The following is a 24,319-nucleotide window of genomic DNA, read 5'->3' as shown; positions in this document are numbered from 1 at the left end:
CTGCCACGGCCGGGATACGGGGATTCTTGTCCATGTCAATTGCAGGTGCTGCATCTGCTGACATGCTGAGCAGTCCCCATCAGATCCATTCAAGCAAAGTTCAGAGGCTGAGACAGTACAGCGTCCTGCAGAGCCAGCAGAAGTCCAAGGGAGAAAATGGAGCAATGCTAATGGATAGCAGAGCTGGAGATGAGCAAAGGTGTCTGGATGGCCACACTCCTAGCTGTTGGAGCCCCATTTCCTTCTGCAACTTCCTTTCCTTCCCATTTCCTTCTGCAACAGGCACACATGGGACTCTGCCTTCTGGGCTACCCCACAGCCTGGTGTAGGCTGCATGCAGAGCTATGGGGAAGGCACACATGGTTCTGTATCTGACGTAAGGAAGTGTTGCTTTAGGCAAGTTTGGCAAAACTCAGCTCAAAATGCATTAAAATGATCACTGTAAGCATGAAAGCAGCTCTGTTCAGCCTATCCCCTGAAGCAGGAGCAGCATTTGTCCTCAGGTGAGGTTCTGTGAGTGTCTCCATAGGTGCCCAAAAGCACCGAGAAGCCCAACTTGGGATATTCTAACATTTCCTTATGTTTATGATGGATAAAAGAGCCAGCATGGGAGAGCCTGGGCTGGGCAGTGCATTTACAGGAGGCTGGAGGACTACCAGACCCTTGCCCCAGAGTAATGCCCAAAGCAGTGCAATGCCAACCAAACCCCTTCCCAAATGACAGGTAAACCACACAGCCAACATGTGACAATGGACAATTCCTTCTTTATTGATTAAAAATTAGAGACATGCAGTAAAATACAAAGTCCAAAAAAGGGGGGGGGGGGGGAAAAAAAAGCCTGAATATTTTACATCTTTCATTATAATCTACAATACACCGAAGTCGTGAAGAGGATCCGTTTTCATTAACAGAGCATTGTCCTTAAAAGTAGGAACTAACTTAAAATTACCACCTGCTTCCAGGTTCGGATCAGAAATTTCCACGAAAAGAAAAACCAAATTCATGACACTGGAAAACAATTATGAACAGCGTTGGCACTTACTGGAACAACATCAGAAAAGACAGTTGTCTAGCACTGTAAGAGCCCAAGTGAAAATTCTGGATTGCTACCCAAAACATCTGGAGAACTACAGAGCAAGTGACATCAGTTTCTTCCTTACTTATTTTCTCCGATAAAGAACTAAGGAGCCTCGGGTTAGTGTGAGCTGCTCACGCTCTACGTCCTGGCATTGGGAAGGTGGGGAATAACTTAATAAATAGAGGCTGCATTGTTTCATTTGGGCAGTTCAAGTCCTACCTTTCTCAGCACCAGGACGCAAACCAACAAGCAGTCCCCCACAGCACACAGGCAGAAGGGAAAAACAATGCTGCACCAAGATTGCCTCATCTCCACATCCTAGTGGTTTCCAACACATTCCTATTTCCCATGGGGTGACACGAACAATCAGAATGCCAGCCTGCTCTTCCCAAGCCAGGAAACTCTCTGGGGGGAAGCCTTTGGGAGTGCTTCGTGTCAAGTAACACAAAGAAATGTGAGAGCTGGCACATGCATGTGCATGCAGACTCAGCCAAGCCCAGCCACCACCAGCTCCCCAACATCAGACATTCACTACCTCAGCTGTTGAGAGCATCTGCTCAGCACCCCAGGGCGCTCTCAACTCTCAGACCCTCCTCCTCGTCGGCATTGCCTTCTCACTCACCAGCAACAGGGCTGCAGACACTTGGCAGCACCTATGGGAACATATCCACTACCCACCTACAGACTAAAAGGGACACTGGCAGTATAAAAAAGAACATGCACAACTCAGGAAGCTTCCGCAGCTGCTCATCAAGAAAAATATATAAATATAGGTTGCTCATCAGAGGACTCAGAAATAAAAAATGTCCTAATTGAACCCACTCATTCTGCTTAAACACTCTGTTTCTGCATTGTTTGTGGCTGACGGAAACCAAACACGTCTCCATCTGTGTGTTACATGACAGGCTTACAATTTCTGTGCAGAAAACACTCCAGAGCCAACAGCAGTTACCAAGGCCAACTGTGAGACTGTAGGAAAAAAAAAAAAGAAATCAACACCATTTATTCCTCACGTATTGCATGACAAGTGTCTCTTATCAAACTCCAAGTATAATTCATATTATTCCTGTAGAAATTCAACACCACATCGAAAGAAAACCTAAATACGTGTGACAGGGTTTTGGTGACATCCTGATCAGACATGGAGGCTCGGACCGCCGCCAAGGCTGATGACCCCAGCGCTCAGTGCAGGAGGGACACAGTCCGGCGCTCGCTTGCCCAGTAACGCTGCTCTGCTGGCAATTCTTTATTGCTGTAAATCACAACAAGGATGGTTCCACGGGTACCAGTTTGCAAGGGTCTGGGAAACACGTCAGGGAGGACTCGCACAGCCAGGCACAACAGACTGGGTCTCAAGAACAGTCCCAAGCGCGTCTTTTCCAAGCGCAGTGACGCAGATCTCCTCTCCCTGTGACTGTGAGTAGTGAGTTTGTAGATCATCTGCAAGACCAGTTTCCAGACAGCAGCGCCTCGTTGCTCTGCTTTAAGAACAGACTACATCTAAGGATGTAGATTGAAAGACCTGTTTTGAAGAAGGACTGCTTAATGTAAATTAAGAGGTTCAGCCCTCATGCCACGCCTGGCACTCATGTGGAGAGAACCCAAATGATAAAAAATAAAAAAAAAATTAAGGCAGTTTACAAAGGGAAGCTGACTTCTAACACTCTGAAGTCGAGGAACTTCTCAAAAACACAAACACAAGGGAAGAAGGCTCTCCCTCCTGTGGGTTAAGACTTGGCTTGCCTTCTCAGGTGCAAGCATTCAAACCAGCGGTTTAAAAATACAGCTGAAGAGAAGCAGATTTCTCAGCACTCCAGGTGACCCAAGCAACATGTACACTGGTGTTTCAGATGGAAGGAGAAGCAGGTAAAGAACAACAACAAAAAAAGATCTGTTCGGTATTAAAACTTGTGCAAAAATAGCAAGTGAAAAAAAAAATGAAACCACATGTAAGCAAACATTTAGGCGAGATCATCAGAGCAGTGGAACCCCCGCTTCGTACTCAGTAGTATTTTTCTTTAAAGTAAGGCAATAATAATATGAACATGCAGGCAATGACATGTTGGATCTGCATGTTTGAGATGACATACAAAAACATGAGACTTGTTTACAAAAGGTGTAAACGCCACCGGTAATCTCAGGAAGGTTTGTGATCCTATTTAGGAGAATGTTAAAGCTTCTAGGAAGGGGGCTGTAGTTCGATTCTTTGGCAGTAGTGGTTTTTTTTTTAGGCTAACAGAAGCATTACGAATATGCACATGTGGGTTCTCTGTTGGGAATCATCTCCTGGGGCCATTGTTTAGCTGATGCTGAGCTGTGCAAATCCTATAAGTTTGCCATCATCGGGGATATCTGAGCCTTCGACACCAGATGCCTGGAACACAAGGAACAGAGATCCAAATAGCAACACACATGCTCTGCCTTATGACTCACACCACGCTTAGTATCACTACAAGGTACAACAGACATAGTTTAGGGAGGCAGCAGTTACAAGACAGTTTTGCACTGCAGCCAGCATCACCCAAAGTTAAAATTGAGCTTTGTTTTTTTTTTGTTTGGGGTTTGTTTGTTTTTTGTTTTTTTGAGCTAGGAAGAGCTGGGACTGAAGGTCTGCCAGCATCTGCTCTGGCTAGGGCTACATGCACTAAACAGGGAGAAAAGAACAGCTTGTTGATGGAAAAGGTCAAAAGGAACATAATTTATGGCTTCACTGTCAATAAAACAGCTACACCCTCGCTTTATCACTATAGTTATCTATGCATTTCACTATCTCTGCTGGTATCTCTCCTCCTCTGGCCTACCTTCTCTGCTTTTGGCTTTTCCTCCTTCACTTCTTCCTCTGAAACCCTCCTCCTTCAAGGAGTCGCTGACATTTCTTAGCCCACTTACCTGCGCTGACATATTCCTGCCATTTCCAGACCTGTGTAACTTCCAGGCCCAGAAAATACCCTTCTGTAACATTTTGGTACACTTACTGGTCGGGGCAAGGGAAGCTCTGTGTTAGCACATCATCTGACACAGTTATTTAACCCAGGTCCTGCTCGGAGGACAAGATGGGAGCCTGCATTGCCTACTATTAGACAACCAGTAGGAAGCTTTGGAAAGGAGGATTTAGAGTGCATGCATTAGATGCCCATAGTAGACACCACAGGCATCTATATGCAATGCTTTATCTTTGCAAGTGACAGCTTGTTCAATTAGGGAACAGGAATAAATACCAGTTTGAAAGTGACGGATCTGTTCGCTTGGGGCTCTTCCACAATTTTCTGCAAATTAGCTGCAACTGAAATCACACACACACACACAACAAGAAAAAATGGGCAAATATTAGGTCAGGCCAGAGAAAAACTATCCTAAACTCATAAGGTCTCTTTATATTACTCAAACTTAGAACAGTTTAAAACGATACAAAAAGTTTAGGCCTCCATTAGACTCAGTTTATTTAAATCTAAAGATTTTTGTTACAATGCTTCTTTTGAAAATGTCTTTTTTTTCCTCGAAGTCTAATCAGTAGTAACAACTTTTCCAAACGTGCCTGAAAATCCATTTACTTTCACACTAGCAGCCCTTCTAGATATTTCAGGAACAGTTTTGCTTTGTGTAGTTGAAATATACGGGTACTGTTAGCAGTGAAAGTCTCATCTGCTGCATAACATGGCCATGTTTATTTAGGACACTGTTCTCGGAGGTAGTTATTCATATGCACTTGAGAGCAGCAGCAACACATGCTGTTGCCTCTTAGCCCAACTGCACTGCATGCAATAGTGCTTCATACTTCTTTCCACAGCCTGCCTTAAAACAAAAATGCCTGGCTGATTCGAGTTCCAGACCTCTCTTTGTGCAGAACCTGTCAGCAGTACAGGCTTGTGCAGCAATTTGGCAGTGCCTATGTCAGATGAGATTGATTTAGTTAATGCATTGATTAACTTTCATTTCACATCACAGGGAACATTTGCTTTGTAATCCTTCCAACTAGACCTATTCTTGTGAATCAAAGGTTGCCTAAATATATTTGGGCACAGAACTGCCACTGGAATTACCAGCAGTTTTGAAGTGCCACTGGGGTAGAGAATCAAGGCCACAGAGAACTCTCCTAGCACCCACTCATCAGGTCATTTTAAAGAAGCAGAAATGACTGAAATGGTTAGAGAAGAAGAAACAATTGATAATTACCTATTACCAGATCTCTGCCATCAACAAGCCCTGCTGAAATTAGTTCTTGAGACACGCCATCAGCAGTATCTGTTGGGGAGAAACACAAGAACTGGTTACCATACGAAAGAAATTGTCCTGCTGACACAGGTATCACACAGAAATCTAGAAGCTTGTACAAAAAAAAAAAAAACAGAGCAAAAATACTGTTTACATGAGACAGTGTATGCCAGCTGCTGACTTTCATTTCAAGTTTAATTTTTCTAATGCTGACCAGAAAGGGCTGTCTGTACTGAGCTGGAAAAGCTCTGTTTTCTGAGCTGGAATGACTGTGCCATTCCAGGCTTGTTTCTTTTCCCCTACCCTTGTCAGGGCAAATCCTGAAGCTACTCTAAATTTTGCAGAGTCCTTGGCCTTCTCAAAGACCTGAGATGTTCCCTTCTAAATCATTATAGAAATAAGTGCACTCACCCAATTCAGGGCATACCTTAAGTACACCCTACTGAAGAGGTGTCTTTCAGTGTGTAGTGAGGCAGCCTAAATGACAACCTGCTGCAAGCCAGACATATACATGAGCAAGTTCTAGGCTTGCATGTCTACTCCACAATAAAAGAGTGTCGTGTCAGTGCACTGACTTGGTAGGGAGCTATATCTTTCACGTGGAAGGGGAAAGCCCAGCAAACTAGTATCTGCATTGCTATGTTCTCAAGTCAATTCTTCTAGCTATTCATTTTCAATATGGGATCAAAAGCCACAGAAGGGAAAGGGGAAAACCACACACTTCTATACATCAACCAGCCTACTGCTTACAGCGCTGCAGTATGACAGTTCTGAGCTATGCTTCCTGACTCCAAGCTAAACTGCATTGAATGGTTGCAACTCAATTGCATTTGTAGCAGTTTTAAATGAGAGGCCTCTTAGCTGCAGTGCTCAATTGTGCTAAAAGCTCAATCATAAGTCAAGCCTTGGAATACCTTTAGGAAGGCACTAAAGGCAGACACTCTCAGGGCATCTCCATACACACAACTGAACAATACTAAACACAAAAGGTCCCTTTAACCAAACCACCCTCACGCACCAGAATGTCACACCAGCTCACCTCTCCCGGGCGTAAATTCAAATCTGATATCATTGAGTTCTTTTTTTGAATTCCTGGGGAAAGAAGAAAATGTTATATGGAAGAGAACGTTTCATTGCACTAAGCAATGCTCAAAAGAACACTGTGCTACCGCTGAAGAATTGGTCTGTGAAGAAGACCAAGTTCACTATACTCTTCCTCTTTGAATGGCAGAAACTGTTCACTTGGCTGTGTGTCTAGAAGCTGAGCTCTCAACACTAATCAACTTCACAGAGCATGGAATGGGCTGAAATTTACAATATGTGAGTGCCAGTTCTCTGGTACAAGGCCACACTGTTCCACTGTCAGCAACTGATAGCTATCAGCAGCTTTATCCCTGGAGCACAACGTTCAGAGGAAGCAAGCACTCTCATTCTGTGGATGCACCTGCCCAAGAACAACTGTGATACGATGCTCAGAAGAACCAACGCAGCGCTTATCTACAACCAAGACGTCCACGGAAGTGAGAGGCAGATTCCTTCAATGAGAAATGTCGACATGCATAATGATGGTAGAGTGCACTTATAAGCCTTTTTCTGCCTTTTCCAGGGATATGAACCAGAACCCGTGTCTTGAACTGGATAAAAGCTCTTCAATCTCAGAACCAGCTGACTGAAGTCGTGTTGGAATATCTGGCTATTGAGGCACTTGGCCAAGATCCCTGGATCCCTGATCCTCTTTCGGAGAATCCAGCTTTCTTCCCAGACTATCAGAGTTTAGGGAGATGTATTCAAGTATCAAAACCTTCTTCAACCTACTTCTTGTCAAACTGGAGACACAAATGAGATGAAAACTGCTTTTCTTAGTCCCAGTTTCAGGAGATGGATAGAATCGAAGCTGACAGTATGTGGCCATGACTATTCAACACACAACAAGATGCACTACAAAGTTCTTCCAGTGTCCCTCTCTACAAAGGCTCACTTTGACATAACAGATCAGTTATGTGTCCTTACCTTAACCTTAGCACAAGGCTGATGGGAACTTTCGTATCTTCCTGTACCGGAGCTGCAGCGGGGGCAGGTGGGGCCTGCAATAGGATTATGTTATTTTAAAACAGACTAATGCCTCCTTTCTTTAGCATTAAAACTAACAATAGACTCCATCAACTATAAATAAAAAAAAACATATAACTCATGATTGGTGTCCTGACAATACAATGAAAATTTGAGACAGAATTAAATAGGAAAGCTCCATGCTTGAGTAGTACATCAGGATGTCCTCTGCAATTGTTTCTAAAAGAGGAAATACTACACAACTTTATGAAATGTCAAATTAGCAGGAAATTTCAGAGTAGATGCTAACTGTAAAGAGAGTGCTTGCTTTGCCTCAAAAAAAAATCAGGTTTTCAGGCACTCATCCTCATCATGAAGTGCCTGCCACTCATCAGGCACTTCAAGACCTCCTGTGTTTTAATCTCTGCCCCAAACATCTGATTTACAAATGTGATACAACTGTGAAGAGTACATAGGAAAAAAATTAATTGGCAGATTAGCATATACTCCCAATTACTTTTTAGTGAAACTGGGGACTTTAGGAGTATCTAGCTACTTATTTTTGCTTTTAAATTAGTTCTGAGTAATTACTGGTACCTGCAGTCAAAGCATTTTATATTGCTCAGCAGCAGATTTCCAGTAGGAAAGATCCATCTTTATAGCACTTGTGATACTTCCAGTAAAGGACTAATTATTAATCAAACTCCACAAAAAGAAAAGCAACCAAAAAACCCACTCTAACTGAAAAAAGTCAATTACTCTTTCTCTGTACAAATTATCTATGCTGCACATGCTGAGACGGGGATTTTAAATCTGCAGTAACTAGACAGACAATGCCTAGCTGATAACTTAAGCCTAGAAATCTTGACCACGTTCTTTGTGCCACATCCAGATCATTTATTTTTTCATGTGAGAAAATGATTATCCTTTGTTTCAGAATCATACTCTACTCCATCTGTTGGTGCTCTTCTGCCACCAGTGCAGTTCACAGCTACTGACCACGGCCTGGGATCATAGAATGGCCTGGGTTGAAAAGAACCGCAATGCTCATCCAGTTCCAACCCCCTGCTATGCTGTGCAGGGTTGCCAACCACCAGACCAGGCTGCCCAGAGCCACATCCAGCCTGGCCTTGAATGCCTCCAGGGATGGGGCATCCACAACCTCTTTGGGCAACCTGTTCCAGTGCATCACCACTCTGGGTGAAAAACTTCCTCCTAACATCCAATCTAAAACTTCCCTCTCAGTTTAAAACCATTCCCCCTTGTCCTGTCACTGCCCACCCTCATAAACAGCCGTTCCCACTCCTGTTTATACGCTCCCTTCAAGTACTGGAAGGCCACAATGAGGTCTCCCCAGAGCCTTCTCTTCTCCAAGCTAAACAAGCCCAGTTCCCTCAACCTGTCCTCACAGGAGAGGTGCTCCAGCCCTCTGATCATCTTAGTGGCCCTCCTATGAACCCGCTCCAAGAGCTCCACATCCATCCTGTGCTGGGCGCCCCAGACCTGGACGCAGTACTCCAGGTGGGGCCTCACAAGAGCTGAGTAGAGGGGGACAATCACCTCCCTCTCCCTGCTGGCCACCCCTTTTTTAACGCAGTCCAGAACACAGTTGGCCTTCTGGGCTGCAAGCGCACACTGCAGGCTCATGTCCAGCTTCTTGTCCACCGGGACCCCCAAGTCCTTCTCCACAGAGCTGCTCTCAGGGAGATCTTCCCCCAGTTCGTATAAATACCTGGGATTGCCTCAACCCAAGTGCAGCACCCTGCACTTGGCCTTATTGAACCTCATTAGGTTTCCATGGGCCCACTTCTCCAGCCTGTCCAGGTCCCTCTGGATGGCTTCCCTTCCCTCCAATGGATCGACTGCACCGCCCAGCTTGGTGTCATCCGCTAACTTGCTGAGGGTGCACTCAATGCCATCATCTGTCACGGATGAAGATGTTAAAGAGCACCGGTCCCAAGACCAACCCCTGAGAGACACTGCTTGTGAATCTGCTGAATCTGTAAGCTTTACCAGTGAAAACAAGCAGAGGATTATAGAAAGCACAGAGGTCTGCAAAAAGGGAATGAACGAGCTACAAGAACCAAAGGAAAGCTATAACGAAGAACACTGTAACATACAGAGGTATGAAGTTCAACTTAGGACAAGCTACCAATAAATAAGCTATTGGGCCATAGTGGCAGGGAACAGGATACTCTACTGGTGCAAATCAAAACACTTCAATTGAGGCCAACATGGCAATATCAATTTACTGAACTGATGAGTCCTGGCCTTCACTGTTGCTGGTGTTTCAATTGGTGCATAGAATTCAGGGATTAAATACTGGCCTTTTTTATTTCCCCCCAAGAGATGTGAAAGTTTGATTTAAGAATTAAAGCTACTTATAACATAGCCAAGAATGTGACAGATCTCATCTCTACTGTTTTTGTTCAATGACTAATGCACTATCTTTAATGGTTTTGTAAACAGGAACATGAGCTGACTGCAGTGAAGCCATGTACGTATCTTTTCACTTTCTCTAAAACAGAAATAATGAAATGTTTCTAGGAAGGAGCAAGCCTAACTTATTTTTCTGACCAGCACTGCCAAGTTTCTTCCCTCTGCATCTGCCAGTGGGTGATGCTACCTTGGACCCATCCAACAGAGACAGCTTCTGCCCATCAACAAACATGAACATTAGTGTCTTTATGAAGAGGTACCATCACTCAGAAGTTTGGCACACTCTGCAGTGCTTAACCACAAGAAATGTTCCAAGTATCTCTGTAATTATTTGGTTTGGCCTTTTTTCTTTTTTTTTTTTTTAACACAAGTAAGAGCTCCTTCCCAGTTTTGGCAGATCTGCCTATATGAACTAAAACCTACAATTTGTAGTGATGCAGTTAGAAACAAAACATGGGCTTGTTAAGCTTTTAAATTCCCTATTCTCCCCTCTCAGCTTGAAATGGATGTGCTTGAAAATACCACAAGATTTAGAGTTCCCCAAAGATAGAGTTTTGCTATTTTTGACTATCACAATGACAGTTGTGATAACCTAGGCCCCCTGTCTCTCCTTCAATGACTGGAGAACATACATGTTCTAGTTTCTTCCTTTCATTTTTCTCTCCACTTTTATCCCACAGACTGCAATGATGCTGGGGCAAACACAGTCAGAACCTGTTTGTGGTGTACCTTAAATACATGTCCTCAAACACCAGGAACAAGCAGCTGCCACTGAAACTACTCTCCCTTCTTACCTTTAACCTTACCCTAAAGCAAACACTGCACTCCCTTAACAGCATAAAAACATAAATCACTGCTCACCCACAGCAAAAGTTTCACCAGAAGAACAAGTAAAAACTGCTGAGCTCACATTGGCTGTCTTCCTTTTACAAGCTACCAGGCCAGATGTCACTTCTATGTAAACAGCAGCACTCATGCAACTCCAGACAAGCAACTTTCAAGGCTTTCTTTCATTTCATCATGTCTCAAACTGAATGGTGAAGTGCAAAGCTAAAAGGCAGTACAAAAGGTTTCTGATCTTACCTGAGCTGCTGCTGGGGCTGCTGGAGGAGCCTGACTAGGTGGAGGTACAGCAGCCTGAGGTTGTGCAGGTGCTGGTCCTGCAGCCTGAGGTAGTTGAGTAGGTGCCTGTGCTGGAGCACTGAGTGAAGGAGCTGGAGGCTCGGCTGATGGGAATAGCTGCAGGCAAAAAGGTGTCTGAATGAGAAGAACTCAAGAGTTCGGGCTTGAGCACTGCTGCTAGTGAGACTAGATGCATGCAAAACATATCCAAGCTTGGAAAAGGTGCTGGACAGGATGTTCTCTCAAAATTTGATGCCTACTTATATTTCCTAGTAGCCAGACAGTCGGAATAGGGCAACTCTGCTAGTTGTAAAGCACTTTAGCATCTATCAATAATTTATCTGATCATACAACAAATGTCAGAGTCAGAGTACTTAGGTATTCAAGTAAAAATTGCCTTTCTACATAGCGCCAGTTCTTCAAAGCACATAAAACAAACTCTTTAGGACTGCACTTACTAAAGATAGTCCCTTATCAAGAAAATGTATACACAATTTAACTGTGGAGAGAGAGAGAGAGGAGAGCTAAAGAAGTTTAACCTTTTTGCTGTTCTTAACTCCAGTTATTTGAAACAGAGTAATTGGTTTTGGCATGATGGCCAAAGAACTGTAAGCTTGATGGCACTTCTGCAGTGTGCCCTCCAACTCACTCCACTCAGCTGTAGGAAACGTAATGCACCTTGGATGCTTAAAGCCTGGGAACTAGATCTTCAAACCACAATATGTATTAAGGGATGTATCATGACTGACAAACTCATCCCAAATGGATTATGGTTTCATTTCTGATTTCAGTGTTAGTTTAAAATTATACTACACGAACTGCAGTCTTTCTTAATACCTCCCTTCATAATCAATTGTTGGAAACAGACGAAAGTAGAACAGGGCAGCCTAACACAAGACTAATTTCTAGGGCAAAATCTTTTCACACGGGCAGGGAAAGGAAAGACACAGCACATGCTCTAGGAAATAAGCAGTCTCTATCACTGAAAGATAAGATATACTAGTATTCCTAATGTAAGAAGCACAGGACACAGCTGAATGCAGATTACAAATGGCAATTAAGTTTTGTTTGCAATCAAATACTACTAGAGATTTATTTCACAGTTTTGAGCAGAGGTTCCTACTTAGTGTATTTATAACAGAAATAAGAAGTTACCATATTTGGGAAGACATTCACATTTAATCCTTACCTCTGAATTCTGTACAGGTTCTTTCACTCGGGGAGACTGAAATAAAAACCAAGAAAAGGTTGTCATTGCCTTGACAGAAATTAAATGTATCAGCTAGAAGGACCAGTCAGAGCTGTACTGGATGTATAAAACTGTTGTGGGGTTTTTTTTAATTAGGTATACATATCAAGACGTACAATAAAACAAAAGCCACAATTTGGTGGCCATCTAATCATATTACAGTACCCAGAAATTTGTGTCTCAGGAGCTGGAGTTGGCATACAGTGGTACACAATACATAAGCTGCTCTGTTAACCAATAACAAGATCAAGTGTTCTTGAAGATCATTCACGATTAGCTCAAACTGCTTGTTCAAGATCCATTCTGAACTACTCAAATCTTGCAGAAAAAGATAAGCAAGAGATCTGCTTTATAAAATTCCATTAGGAAACACATCCTTTGCTGACATTTAGGGAACTCATTTGCATGTTAACTTCCTTAAACCATACAAAATCTTGAGAAAACAACAGCCCTATATATGCTGCTTTATAGAAGACTCTCCTTCCTGTTCCTCCTTGCCCTTGGACTCTGCATCATGCTATGCTCTCCCTGAGAGAGCACAGAAAACTGACAGCTGTGCACAAGTTCAGCAGTGGAACAAAGATCAGTGTAATGGGAAGGAAAGTATAGTCAAGGCGATGTGTCAATCTTTGCTTATCAGCAAACAAAGACAACAAGCATCAATTATTTCACATGGACAGAAAGGAATTGCCAAGAATTCCTGAAAAGCTCTGCAATTAAGATAGCCTGATTTTTGGCTTCTAACAGGTCCAATTACTGTACAGAGATAAGGCAGGTCTGCGCTGCGATTAACAAAATGAATGTTCTTCTACACCCAGTGCCTAAAAGACAGCCTGATATCAGTATGAGTTTGCCAGAACAAAAGTCATCATGCCACTAAACTAGGGGCAATTTATGCAATAACCAATGCCAACGACTTAACCAGTACAGGTCAGGACAATTTGTAATGTATGACCCACAGGCATCTCACTAGATGAAAAGAAAAGGTCTTATTCAGGGAATAGTGATTTCCAAAAAGCCATCTGGACAGAAGGAGAAGGCACAGCTCCTTCACAGTGACTAATTGCAGGCAGTGTCAGGAAAAAGAAGTCACGCAGCTGGAAAGGTAAATGCTGAAATCCAACCTGGAAGGGTAAAGGCTGAAATCCATCTTGATGTGTTAAGCCTTCACTTGACAGCGACCAGGCAAAGAGGAAAAATATGGCATTGCTCCCAGAGGTAAACAGCAATGCTCCACATCTGCAGGCCACAGCTTTAGTGCTGTTCTCTCAGGCAGAAAGTTCATATCCAAGAGCAGCCGGGCGCCTCAAGGAATAACTCAAACAGAGCTTGTCCAAAAGATCAGTGTGTCAGACATTGTACAGACAAGCATGGGACACAACCCTGCCCTGCAGCTAACCAGCCCAGATAAAGGACAAGCAGAGGTAAACTAAGGAAAAAACATGAACAGGCAGAATGGAAATAAGAGAAACATTAGAATACATTTACTTAAGGTACAAATAGGATGACTGAGGGGGGACATGCTTTAAATATACATGCACAGGCAGAAAACTTTTTTTTTACTATCACTATTTGTCTGCTTTCAGGTTGCTGAGGCTGTACATGTTTGTAAAACACACACTTTATGTATTAAATCCACCTAGTTTTCCTGTAAAGTGGGAACTGACAGCAAATACAAACTATTTATGTAAAGCTTTTATAGGGGATAGTAGTAAAGTACTTCAGCAAATACAGTCAGTCGATAAGCCATCCTTTAAGGCTGACAGCAGTAAAATTCAGGTGCAGCAGGAATAAATAAAAGCCACAGTCTAAACTCACACTATTCACCAATTCAGTAAAACTGTAAAGGGATTACAGGCAGGTGGAATTCACGTGGCATTTGAAATATGGTCACAACACAGGATTAACACTACTCCTCCATAACATCGCTGTACTTGTAACAAATGTTTGCAATTTAGATCCAAGTCTTAAAAGGGGATCAAATGCAAGAGGTGCATGGGTGTTCCTACTCTTTCCCCTTTGGGCTGCACAGAGCAAAGACACCCAGGGCCCAAAAGTGAAGGCCCAGAACATCCCAAATTAAAGAGAGGAGAAAAGACAGCAGTACAAGGAAATATGCCAAAGCTTCAAGAAAAGCAAACAAACAAGAAAGTAACTTGAAAAGGAGCTTGTAAATATGTGTTTTTCTGTGTAAAAGGAATGAAACAATTAAGTACTGTTCAAAACACAGTAAGTGGTATTAGTTGAGAGGATTCTGAGCTTAGAGACAAGATAGAGCAGGTTCTAATTAACCTCTGAAATAGAGTTAGGGTCTTTTACAGTATTCCATCCTACAGATTGATTGTATTTTAGTCTATAAGAGAGATGTAGAGGATTTGAGCTTATAAAGAATTTCAGTAATACCCACCAGGTATCAAGAGATCTTCCTTAACTGCACATAAAGGAGTGGATACAGCGAGCTCTTAGAAGTCACACATCTGTTGCCACAAATTATTACGTGAAATTGCTACACTAACAGCTATCTGAAAAACCCACACATTTCAAAAGATGCTAAAGGAACAAAATATGGCTTTAAATATTAAATTTCTACACAGATCACACCAGCAGAAGGATGAGAAAAGTGGAAGTTGTCAATGAATAAATGCTTCAAATCCAGTGGTTTTTTTTTTCCATGTTGAAAATCCTCCTCTAGATACCCTTTCCTATCCCATGAACTCAGTTCCAGAACAATTAAAATGCACTTCAAGCTGCCCACCTCACTGAGAAGGAAACAACATAACATGAGAAAGCCACTACAGTGAAAATTCTGCACTGCTGGCTAGAGGGAGGAAGACTATGCATCTCTCATTTGTGTTCCTAGGGGACAGGCTGCATGTGCTGTGGGGACAGGTGTATATTTGGGGGGGGGGAGGGGGGGGGGAATTTTCAAGTGCTAGACCAACTTTCTTTCTTTCTCCTTGCAACTTCAGGGATGCAATAGGATTTTCTACTAGGGACTAATAGATCTCAGTGTAACCGAGAGTAAAGAACTAGATTCTGTTTCAGATATCAGCCGTAAGAACAGGCCACGTTGATTCCAATTCCATCTTGGACAGTGCTGTAGGACAAAACCTCTCCTGAGACTTTCAGAAGAAAGCACCTCAAACAGACAGTAGCCTTAAAAACAAAGAATATCCGAGCTCAAGTGAATTAGCATGCCAAGCTGGGAGCATGCTGTCTGAATTCCTGCTCTCAGTTATGCTCAACATCCCTGAATTAGACCAGCTGTGCCCTAGAATGGCTACAGAGAAGAAATCAATAAGAATGTCAACCTTCAGTCTGCTTTCTCTGGTTTGGCTGCAAACTTGAGGGGAGGAATAACAATAACTTACTGTGCATCATACTTAAAACAAGGCTTGACCCATGCCAGGGATATTTAAACATACTACAGTTAGAAAACAACACAAAGCTGTTGGAGGCTGAGGACTCACCCTGAGCTGTGAAATTGCTGCTCTGCCTTCCTCACTTTCTTCATCTAGTTCATCATCACTCCATTCCCAGCCGCCATCCTCAGTCTTATGGAGACGCCCGCTGGATCCTGGGACTCTCCTCACCTATTCAGCACAACGACAGAGGAGTGACAGGTCAAGGAGATTGCTTCTAGAGTTGTTTTGTAGTAAAAGGAGAAATGCACCTTCAGTCAGTGTATTCAAATGTTTAATAAAACATCTAGCTATATCTAGAAAGTACTGTACTACAATAACACTCATTAAAAAACTAGTACAACCATAACAGCAAGAGCCCAGCAGCTCTGCAGTACCTTTTTGGATCTTTCAGTAATTGTTGGTGCTCTCTGTAACATCTTCTCTTGTAAGAACTCTTTATTCTGCAAAAGAAAGAAAAGAAAAGAACTAAACATTTACACTGCTGGAAATACCCTTTGATTCCTTCAGGGCATCTGATAATTAAGCTGTTTAAAATAATTTCTAATGAAATAGTTTGTTATATGCTTCACCCTCTTTTCCTCTCAAAGAGACATTATTAATATAATAAAGGACAATTTTACTGCTGTCTTCCTTCGTACTACAGTATGTGATGTTTTATCGTAAATACCTTCTAAATTAGTAGCTGCATTTTCCTTATGCAGATGATAAGAAACTGACAACCAAGGAACTGAACAAAATTCTGTCTGATTTATTGGAGAACACAGCTGCACTCACTACATAGCAGCATCTGATATCTTGTTGAGATATTTTATGTTCTCTTTGCAGGTGCTACAGCACTTGGATCTAGCCACTTTGCTGTTTCTTACCTGTCTGCCTGCTCTATCCCTATGCCTGTCCTACCAATGGCACGTCTCAGAAGTCTGACAGGCCAGGACATGGGAATCCCTACCCGCAGGCATAACAGGGCCCAGGTATTGGGGCAGCAGCAGTTTGAGTGGCTGGAAAAATTTGCAACGTGTGATGTGTGGAGAAGCAGCAAAGGCAGCAATCACAGCAGGTTAAATACTGGGAAACTGCTGTAATGATTTATGGCACTGCACTTCCTTAAGACATACACTGCCACATTTTGATACATGGCTTTCAGAATTATCAAAACATACATTATATAAACTATCCTTACATTTGGTTCAATGTAAGCGTGTAGAAGTCAAACTTTCTTGTCCTCAAGTTACAGCTGTCAGTTTGGCAGAGGCCAACGGCTGAAGGCAATTTAACATTGAGCACTAACAGGCATGCATTATTCCCTCTGGGTTTAAGTATTGCCTCATTTACAATCACGTTAATTTTCTATCACTGCGTATGCTAATACATTACTCTGTAGCAGTTTAATGAAAGCATGAAAGCAATTTTAAACACAATGAAGTACAACATGAACTAAAACTGGCATCAACCAAGCACAGAAAGGTCAGCAATGTGTAAACCATCGCCCTGTCACTTTGGACACCAAGTGTGCTCTCAGTAAACAAGATGCAAACAATGCAGTTGCCTAAAATCCCATTCTGACAACAAAAAAAACTTGATGTGGCTACTCTATGTGTCTTAATCTGGGAGATGAGACCTACTGTCATTAACTGCTGACACCTCAATGCTCTATCAGGTACCAATGGATATACGCTCATGCAGTTTGTTTCATAGTTACAAATGGGAATTTCCTGTTATTTTATATCACAAGATATTCACTTTCTATCTCTATAGCATGAGGCAACCTTTCACACAGTGGGGGCCTCATTCACTGTTTTGCATACAGACTTTTGCAGACAGGTTATAGAGTTTACTAAAATATAAATATAAGCTCCATTTAATGCCAGACACCTTTATGGCTGGACATGCAGCCAGAACGGCACCAGCACCATTACAAGGGAAGGAAAAATCCTCAAACCCACTGAAAGACATTTAAACACTGAAGAATTTCTAAATAATTTATCCTAATAGTGGCAAACACAAGGAGGTACAGAAGAGAGATTTCATTATGTCTGTTCACAATGGCCCATTCAACTCATTCAGCTATTCTGGCCCTCAGTGGAACAGCTGAGCTTTCACCATCCTTTTACCAGTCCTCTCTACAGCCCCTGCACAGATCAGTTTCAGAAGTGTTTCCTTACCTTTGCTTTCGTGAAAAATTTGTGTCTTAAAAGTTCTGCTGCTGTAGGTCTGTCAATAAAAAGAGAAGAAACACTATAAATGGTACATTTCAACTCAAGTCTTACAGGTTGCTGCATCTCATAAGGGCATCACCTCCTGCACAATTGCCCTAGGAGTTAGTCAGTGAAACCAAACAACCTTTCGAGTGTCAGTATATTCTGAGCAAAGCCTACTGTGAGTTCACTCAGCACAAAGCCCTGTTCTTCCCATTCTTACAGCCTAGCTGATACAACCAAAGAAGCAATTTGCTGAGAATTGAGACAAAGGATCATCACCTACTGAAGGAGTGCAGTACCTACCACGTGCAAGTGACAGACTGATTGCAGAGATGCTTTATTATATGCGTGTGTAATTAGCTCTTCCCCTTTAAGCTATGCTTTAGGACAAACACTGCAAAGTAAAAGACAGCCATCCTCCTTGGTCACTTCAGTTTTCTAACAGCTCAGACCTCCACGAGAAAGCAGCAGCTCACAACACTTACCCTACTGCAAACTGCCTACATTGTGTGGTTCCTGACTTAAAAAGGGCATTCACTTCAGACTATGCCAGAGAAGTCACTCATCTTATAGCAGGGTAGCCCTTGTTACAAGCGAGCAAAAATAACATAAAAGCAATTCACTAACTTCTCCTTAACAGCCTGTATGCTTGCATAAACATATCTGATTTTGCAGGTTGCTCCTCACGGGCAGACCTCCTGCTCCCAAAGTAAAGATGATTACAGTGATTGTTAGTGGTGCTTGAGAAGAGAGATGGGGGACGCCACGATTGAAAGTAATTATGTTTAATTCTAATCACACGTTCTAACCTGCAGGGATAGGACATGCTTGAAAAATGAAAAAGAATAATATCAAGCTGGGGGGAAAAATGTGTTATGTGCATTTATCAAGCACTCTACTGGACTCCTTTAGCATTTCAAATGTAAAGATTGTTAGAAGAGAGTGAGCCCCCCCCCACCCCCATCTCATGACATGTGAGAAGCCTTTGTTCCAGGATCCGGCACAGGAAGGAACTGGAAAAATATCTCCACCATTTGTATTTTATGAAGGGACATTTCCCTTTCCAGAATTAGCTTGCTTAGGGAGAAAAAAGAAAATTAAGTAGTATAAATATTAAAAAAAATGACCTGTGGAAATACTTTTTTTTTTGTTTTTGCTTTGCATTTTTAAGGAATACTATTTTTACTGCAGGTCCAACACTCCTTCCACCATCTTCTGAGCTGTCCCATGTGATGGGCTGTGGGTTTTAAACAGCGCCAGACAGGCAGAGCTTCGTGTGGCTTCAGACAGTGCCATCACACAGCGACACAGTGCTGTCCTGGGAACCAACCACAACATATGCACCACATCCTGGTCAATACTTCTACCACCGCTGAGCAGTCAGGCTGCAGTTGCAAAGAAGACTGAAAGTGCCATCAGTTGACTTCAGCAATGTGTATTGATGAAAACACGTTAGGTAAAACTTGCCACTTGTTTTTCCTGATGTTCTCCCCCCAAAATAAACACGACTTATAATTAATCAAGTCAAAACTACACTGGGAGCCTTCTTTGCGCTGGCAAGTTTTAAGAAGTTTATTTGCAAAGCTTCACAAATAAGCACACATTGCCCAACACGTAATTTCTGGTTTATAAACACAGAGCAGTTCTGAGGAGAAACAAAACATGAACTGCAGTCACCTGTTGGAAGTGGCAAGGGGGAGAAGGGCCCTACGCTAGCAGGGACTGGGATGCACTCATTAACCCAAATGAAAGGCGTGTGCCCTGGCCAGGCACAACGCCAGACATTTATCCTTAAAAATAAGGACAGCCATTGCTGCATTCACAAGGCTGAAGAAGCAGAGAGCATACTGCTTTAAAAAATGAAATAGAATGAACCTTGAGGGTTGCTTTTGCTTAAGTTTACTTTGTTGTTATCAAATCTCACCTTTTTTCAGGGTCTTTTTGTAGGCACGATGAAATCATCTTCCTAAAAGACTTCCCATACTTCTTCAGCATCTCCTTATCTTGCACACCGGTTTCCAAAGACGGGGGATCATTTTGTAGTGTCAGCATTAAAACCTGGAAGAATTATGTCTATTGGCAATGAGTTTTTTCTTGGCTTCTATATAGAGGACACAGCTTTGCATCACAGCATTTTAAACAAGTGTTTTTATCAAGTATCTGAGTTAACAAGGACTGATCCTTACAGTGGCTCTCAGGAGGGAAGACTGAACTCAGACCAATTCTTTTCTTCTTAACAGTTTCAGCAGTGTCCTCCTATTCACCTGACAACGAGAACCCACCTCACTACCTTTTCCTCAAGGCAACTACAGGGTTTCTCCTCTTCTCCCTGCTTCCTACAGCCATTGAGTTAACAGTTCACTTCCAAAGCTTTAAACCTCTGCAAATTCTGACTGTCAGCTGAGAGTTTCACAAGTCATCCATCAGTACCCAGGGAGCGTTTCCATCTCTTCATTTCTCAGGAAGTTAGTCTGATTTATGACCAACAGCCCATGCTGTCTTCTACTGCTTCTTCTGGCCCACAGTGCAGTCTGCAGACCAAGCACAAGGTGAGCATCCAGACGAGTTTGGTGTGATGAAACGCATAAGCAGAACTTAGAATCATAGATGGCCTGGGTTGGAAGGGACCTCTAAGATCATCTCGTTCCAATGTCCCTCCTCTTAACAGCCTTCCCCATTTCAGATGAGTAGTTACTCAAGACATTGGATTCACAGAATCACTGTGGTCAGAAAGGACCTCTAAGATCATGAAGTCCAACTGTCAACTCATCACCACCATGTCCTGAAGTGCCACACCTACGTGCTTCGTGAAAACCTCATTCAAAGACTGTTCAGATTCCCCTGCAGGTATCCTGTATTCAGAAAGGAGATTTGCATAAAATCCTGTAATGTTTTTATAAAAGCAGTAGGGCAATATAAAACACAGGGAGTGCTCCCTTCCACGTACCACTGCAGTGACAGGTGAAGGCATTTCTCACACATGTACCCATCAAGCCAAACTGATTATCTCCTTCACATCACTCATATTTTCTCAAGGAAAGGAAGAAAATGACTAATTTCCATTTCCACTTGTCACCTACATCCAGATGAATTTCTATTTTTAGACAAGGAAGCAGCAAACAGCACGCTTAAAAAGCTTTCAAAGCTACATCGCTTAGGGCAGAGAAAGCCCATCAATCTAGCTGAAATTATACAGTCTACAAAGAACTCCCTGCTTTTTCCCCTTTCCTTGGAGAGTCACTTAATGCACGGGCCATTTTGCTGTGCAAGAAAATTAATCTGCAGTGGAATACAACTACATTCCATATATGAAACAGAAATCCTCTTGCAGGCAGCATGACTGGAACTCATACCCAATATAACTGCAGATTAACAACTACCTACTACATGACAACATGATACTAAATAGGTGATCTATTCAGGTGTATGCACTGAAAACAATAAAAAGAAGTTTTGCAGAAGCTACTGCAAAACACTACTAAATATAAGAGTACAAAGTATCAACGAAAACAGCTACAGCTAAAGCAGCATAACATTTCCCTCAACTCCTCACTGCACTGCCACAATCACTGATACGGTATGAACTTGAATGGTACTTCTAAACCACTCAGCCATTCTTACAGCCTCTGCACAGAACTGATGCAAATCTTGAAATTAATGCTGTTCAACAGGAATTAAACACCAGCGTGAAGTCCTGAATGGCATTTCAAGCAGCACATGTCTGTCCCTGCCCTAATGAATCAGGAGCTACTGGACTCCCAAATTATGACAGCATTTTTGAGGTGCAAGAGATGATGCTCACCTTGCACAGCACTCCATCAACCCAAGGACTAAAAAAAAAGAAAACTTCATATATGATATGCCTAAAACTGGGGGACTTAGCACCCACAGGCCTCCTATCTCTGGTAACCAGTCCAACCAGAAACTACAGGGCTACTAAAAGGGCTCTCCACCCTCTCCTGTTAAATTTGAGCAAGTATGCATACCAAGGGTAGAAACAAAGCAGCCTTCAAGAGGATGGGATCTGTAACCTACTCCAGGGAAACTGCTTTAGCACTGGGGTTGGACTGGATGATCTCCAGAGGTCCCTTCCAACTCATACGATTCTGAGTGATTCTGTAAAATGCAGAAGGGGATGAAAGTTTTGTGATCAAGACAAAGTCCCATCAGGTTTCAGAGGGGCTAAGGAAGATCTCAAAGCTCAGACAAAGGGCAAGGTGCTCCAAACCTCAACTAATGGGGTCAACTCCGGTAGCCTTACAATACAAATTCCTTGAAAGAGGCGCATGTGAAAAGCAGCTCCTAATTCAAGAAACAGGAAACTGGTGAAAGTCACCCAAACTAAATTCAAGATGTTCAAAGAGATTTTTGAAGTGGCAGTGTTGAAGCAAGACAGTTTCCTCCATTTCAACTTCAATGAAACACTGATGTTGCCAATCCCTTCCCACTTCATAATGATGTGGTACTTTCCAGAAATTTCTGACACCACCCAGTAATTAACAGGGTTGTTTTCATGTTAAACGACAGAAGTTGCTTGGGGAACACTGGTAACATGTTTCTGAGAGGTTTCAAGGAGGACCATCAGTACAAAAGGAATTAGTTCCCCATCTCAGTGACAGTGGATGCCACCTAACGTTTTCTGAGTCACTGTTTACAGCTTTAACATCTGCTGTCTACAGAGGCCCCAGGATTGAGCCACACAGCACTTTACTCAGGAATGGCAACCCAGGAGAGTCTCAGATCTAAATGAGAACTGTGCACAGCTTTGGACAACGCTGAGTAAGCGGCATATTTTTAAAAGCTGACTTCAAACAAGCCTAAGAACATCATGATCCACAAATGCAAATAGAGAGGACAAGCTCTTCAACAGAACAGTCTGGCCAAATTCTTTGGAACGCTCATAGAACATTCAGACCCTTTGTCTAGCACAAGTATCTGGAGACCTGCTCACCTTCATCGGGGGGTATTTATGATAAGGAGCTGCCCCTGTAGCCAGTTCAATAGCAGTGATCCCAAAGCTCCAGATGTCTGCCTTGAAATCGTATCCTCTGACCTGAAAAATATTAGAGAACATTAGCGTCTGTGTCTCCTGCTATTCTGTATGATAGTCCCTTTTCTTTAGCTATACATCCTTTCACCCTTCACCCTTCTCTTCCTTCCCCCTCACTTCTCATCAGCAACTTGGAAACACCAACGTTATAGTGCTAAACAGATGGAAAGAACAGCTTTTCCTTTCTCTCCGAAGTCCAGTACACCTCTCTGAAGGTATAAGAGCCCATAGTCTGATGGAAATTACAGTCTTGGGCTGTTCCATCACAGGCTTCTCCACATGTGGAACATATAGGGGCACTGCATTAACCCATGCTCCGACTTCCAGGCAAAAAAACCACAAAGACATTAAACAGTATAATGAAGTTCTCATAGTTAATAGATGGTCTGTCATCCCCTCGGGACATATGCCTCACTACACTTTTAGTCAACCACTTCATCAATCTGACTACAGCCATGCTCGACCCTACATTTTCAGTGCTGGAAGTATACAACAGTTCAGTTAAAAAAAAAACCCTCACTCCTGCCTGCAGACTAATATTTCCCTCCACTAATTAACAGTAGCTTCTGCACTTGACATTAAACACAGGCTTGTTCAGGAAAATTTATAGCATTTACTTCCCCTCACACACAGGAAAAAATATTTCATATGCCAAAGCGGTTACTTCCCCATTATCATTAGGTAATATTTTGGCACTTGCTTTCTCCACTGCAGGGGAGAGACATTATGTACTAATTTCAAGAAGAGCCACAAACTCCAAAGTGTTTTGGCTGCTTGGGATGGCTTGTATTTCTTCTTGCTCCACTATGCAAAGATGAATAATGAATCAGAGCAAAGCTAATAGGCTTACTGTATTCAGCGACACTAACAAGCTTTAGAAGGAGCCCATTGTGATGGAGCCAGAACTATTCCCCAAACTACCTTTAAGATCATCTGGAATTGTGAGAATAACAAAACAGAAGATATCCCCTCTCCCACTATTTTTTTGTGATATGATAATTGAATTAAAGTTTATTATAGCAGCAGCAGTTTATATCATGTACTAATTTCTCCAGCTCTGCAGGCATCATTTTCATGAGCCTTATAAGCTTGAAAGGCTTCCTGAAGTGAGAGCTTATGGAAGCCACTGTTATGAATGGCTTTCAAATAATTATACTAAACAAGCACATGGATCCTACATAATTCATAGGAACACAGCACAAGAGGAAATATGCTATAAGTTTTATAAATTGACATTTCTTCACATCATTTTTAGGTTTTGAGACCGACTTGGCACATTTCTTGGCTTTATCTCTCACTTAATCTCACAGATTTACACACTGCACAATGCCCCATTTTAACTGATTGGTATTGTTCATTATATTATACCATCCTGCTCCTAAATGACAGCTATGAAGTCCCAACCTGCCTACTGCCGTTCCTCTTGAAATCCATCTAATACATAATAGTTATCGCCCTGCCAGTAAGTTTCTCTCATTTTTCCTAACAGCTTTCTTT

The 24,319-nt window shown here is 42.4% G+C and overlaps 1 protein-coding gene across 3 annotated transcripts in view; it reads right to left on the bottom strand.

Annotated features, from left to right (window-relative positions):
- Positions 1-744: 744 nt before the first annotated feature.
- OXSR1 (oxidative stress responsive 1) overlaps positions 745-24,319 on the bottom strand; it is a 92,089-nt gene continuing 68,514 nt past the window's right edge. For all 3 annotated transcript variants that reach the window (XM_418527.6, XM_046931033.1, XM_046931035.1), the window contains 12 exons: positions 22,724-22,825; positions 19,697-19,830; positions 17,737-17,785; positions 15,949-16,014; positions 15,620-15,742; positions 12,090-12,125; positions 10,862-11,017; positions 7,301-7,374; positions 6,330-6,382; positions 5,252-5,320; positions 4,297-4,361; positions 745-3,452 (listed from right to left, as the gene is read on the bottom strand). In XM_418527.6, coding sequence (XP_418527.1) covers positions 3,378-3,452; positions 4,297-4,361; positions 5,252-5,320; positions 6,330-6,382; positions 7,301-7,374; positions 10,862-11,017; positions 12,090-12,125; positions 15,620-15,742; positions 15,949-16,014; positions 17,737-17,785; positions 19,697-19,830; positions 22,724-22,825 — 1,002 coding nt within the window. In that variant the 3' untranslated portion in view covers positions 745-3,377. The remainder of the gene's footprint in view (positions 3,453-4,296; positions 4,362-5,251; positions 5,321-6,329; positions 6,383-7,300; positions 7,375-10,861; positions 11,018-12,089; positions 12,126-15,619; positions 15,743-15,948; positions 16,015-17,736; positions 17,786-19,696; positions 19,831-22,723; positions 22,826-24,319) is intronic.

Source organism: Gallus gallus, chromosome 2 (genome assembly GCF_016699485.2).
Source record: "Gallus gallus isolate bGalGal1 chromosome 2, bGalGal1.mat.broiler.GRCg7b, whole genome shotgun sequence".
Classification (NCBI taxonomy): Eukaryota; Metazoa; Chordata; class Aves; order Galliformes; family Phasianidae; genus Gallus; species Gallus gallus.
The sequence above is the reverse complement of the archived record's forward strand: the minus strand, read 5'-3'. Positions and strand labels throughout refer to the sequence as shown.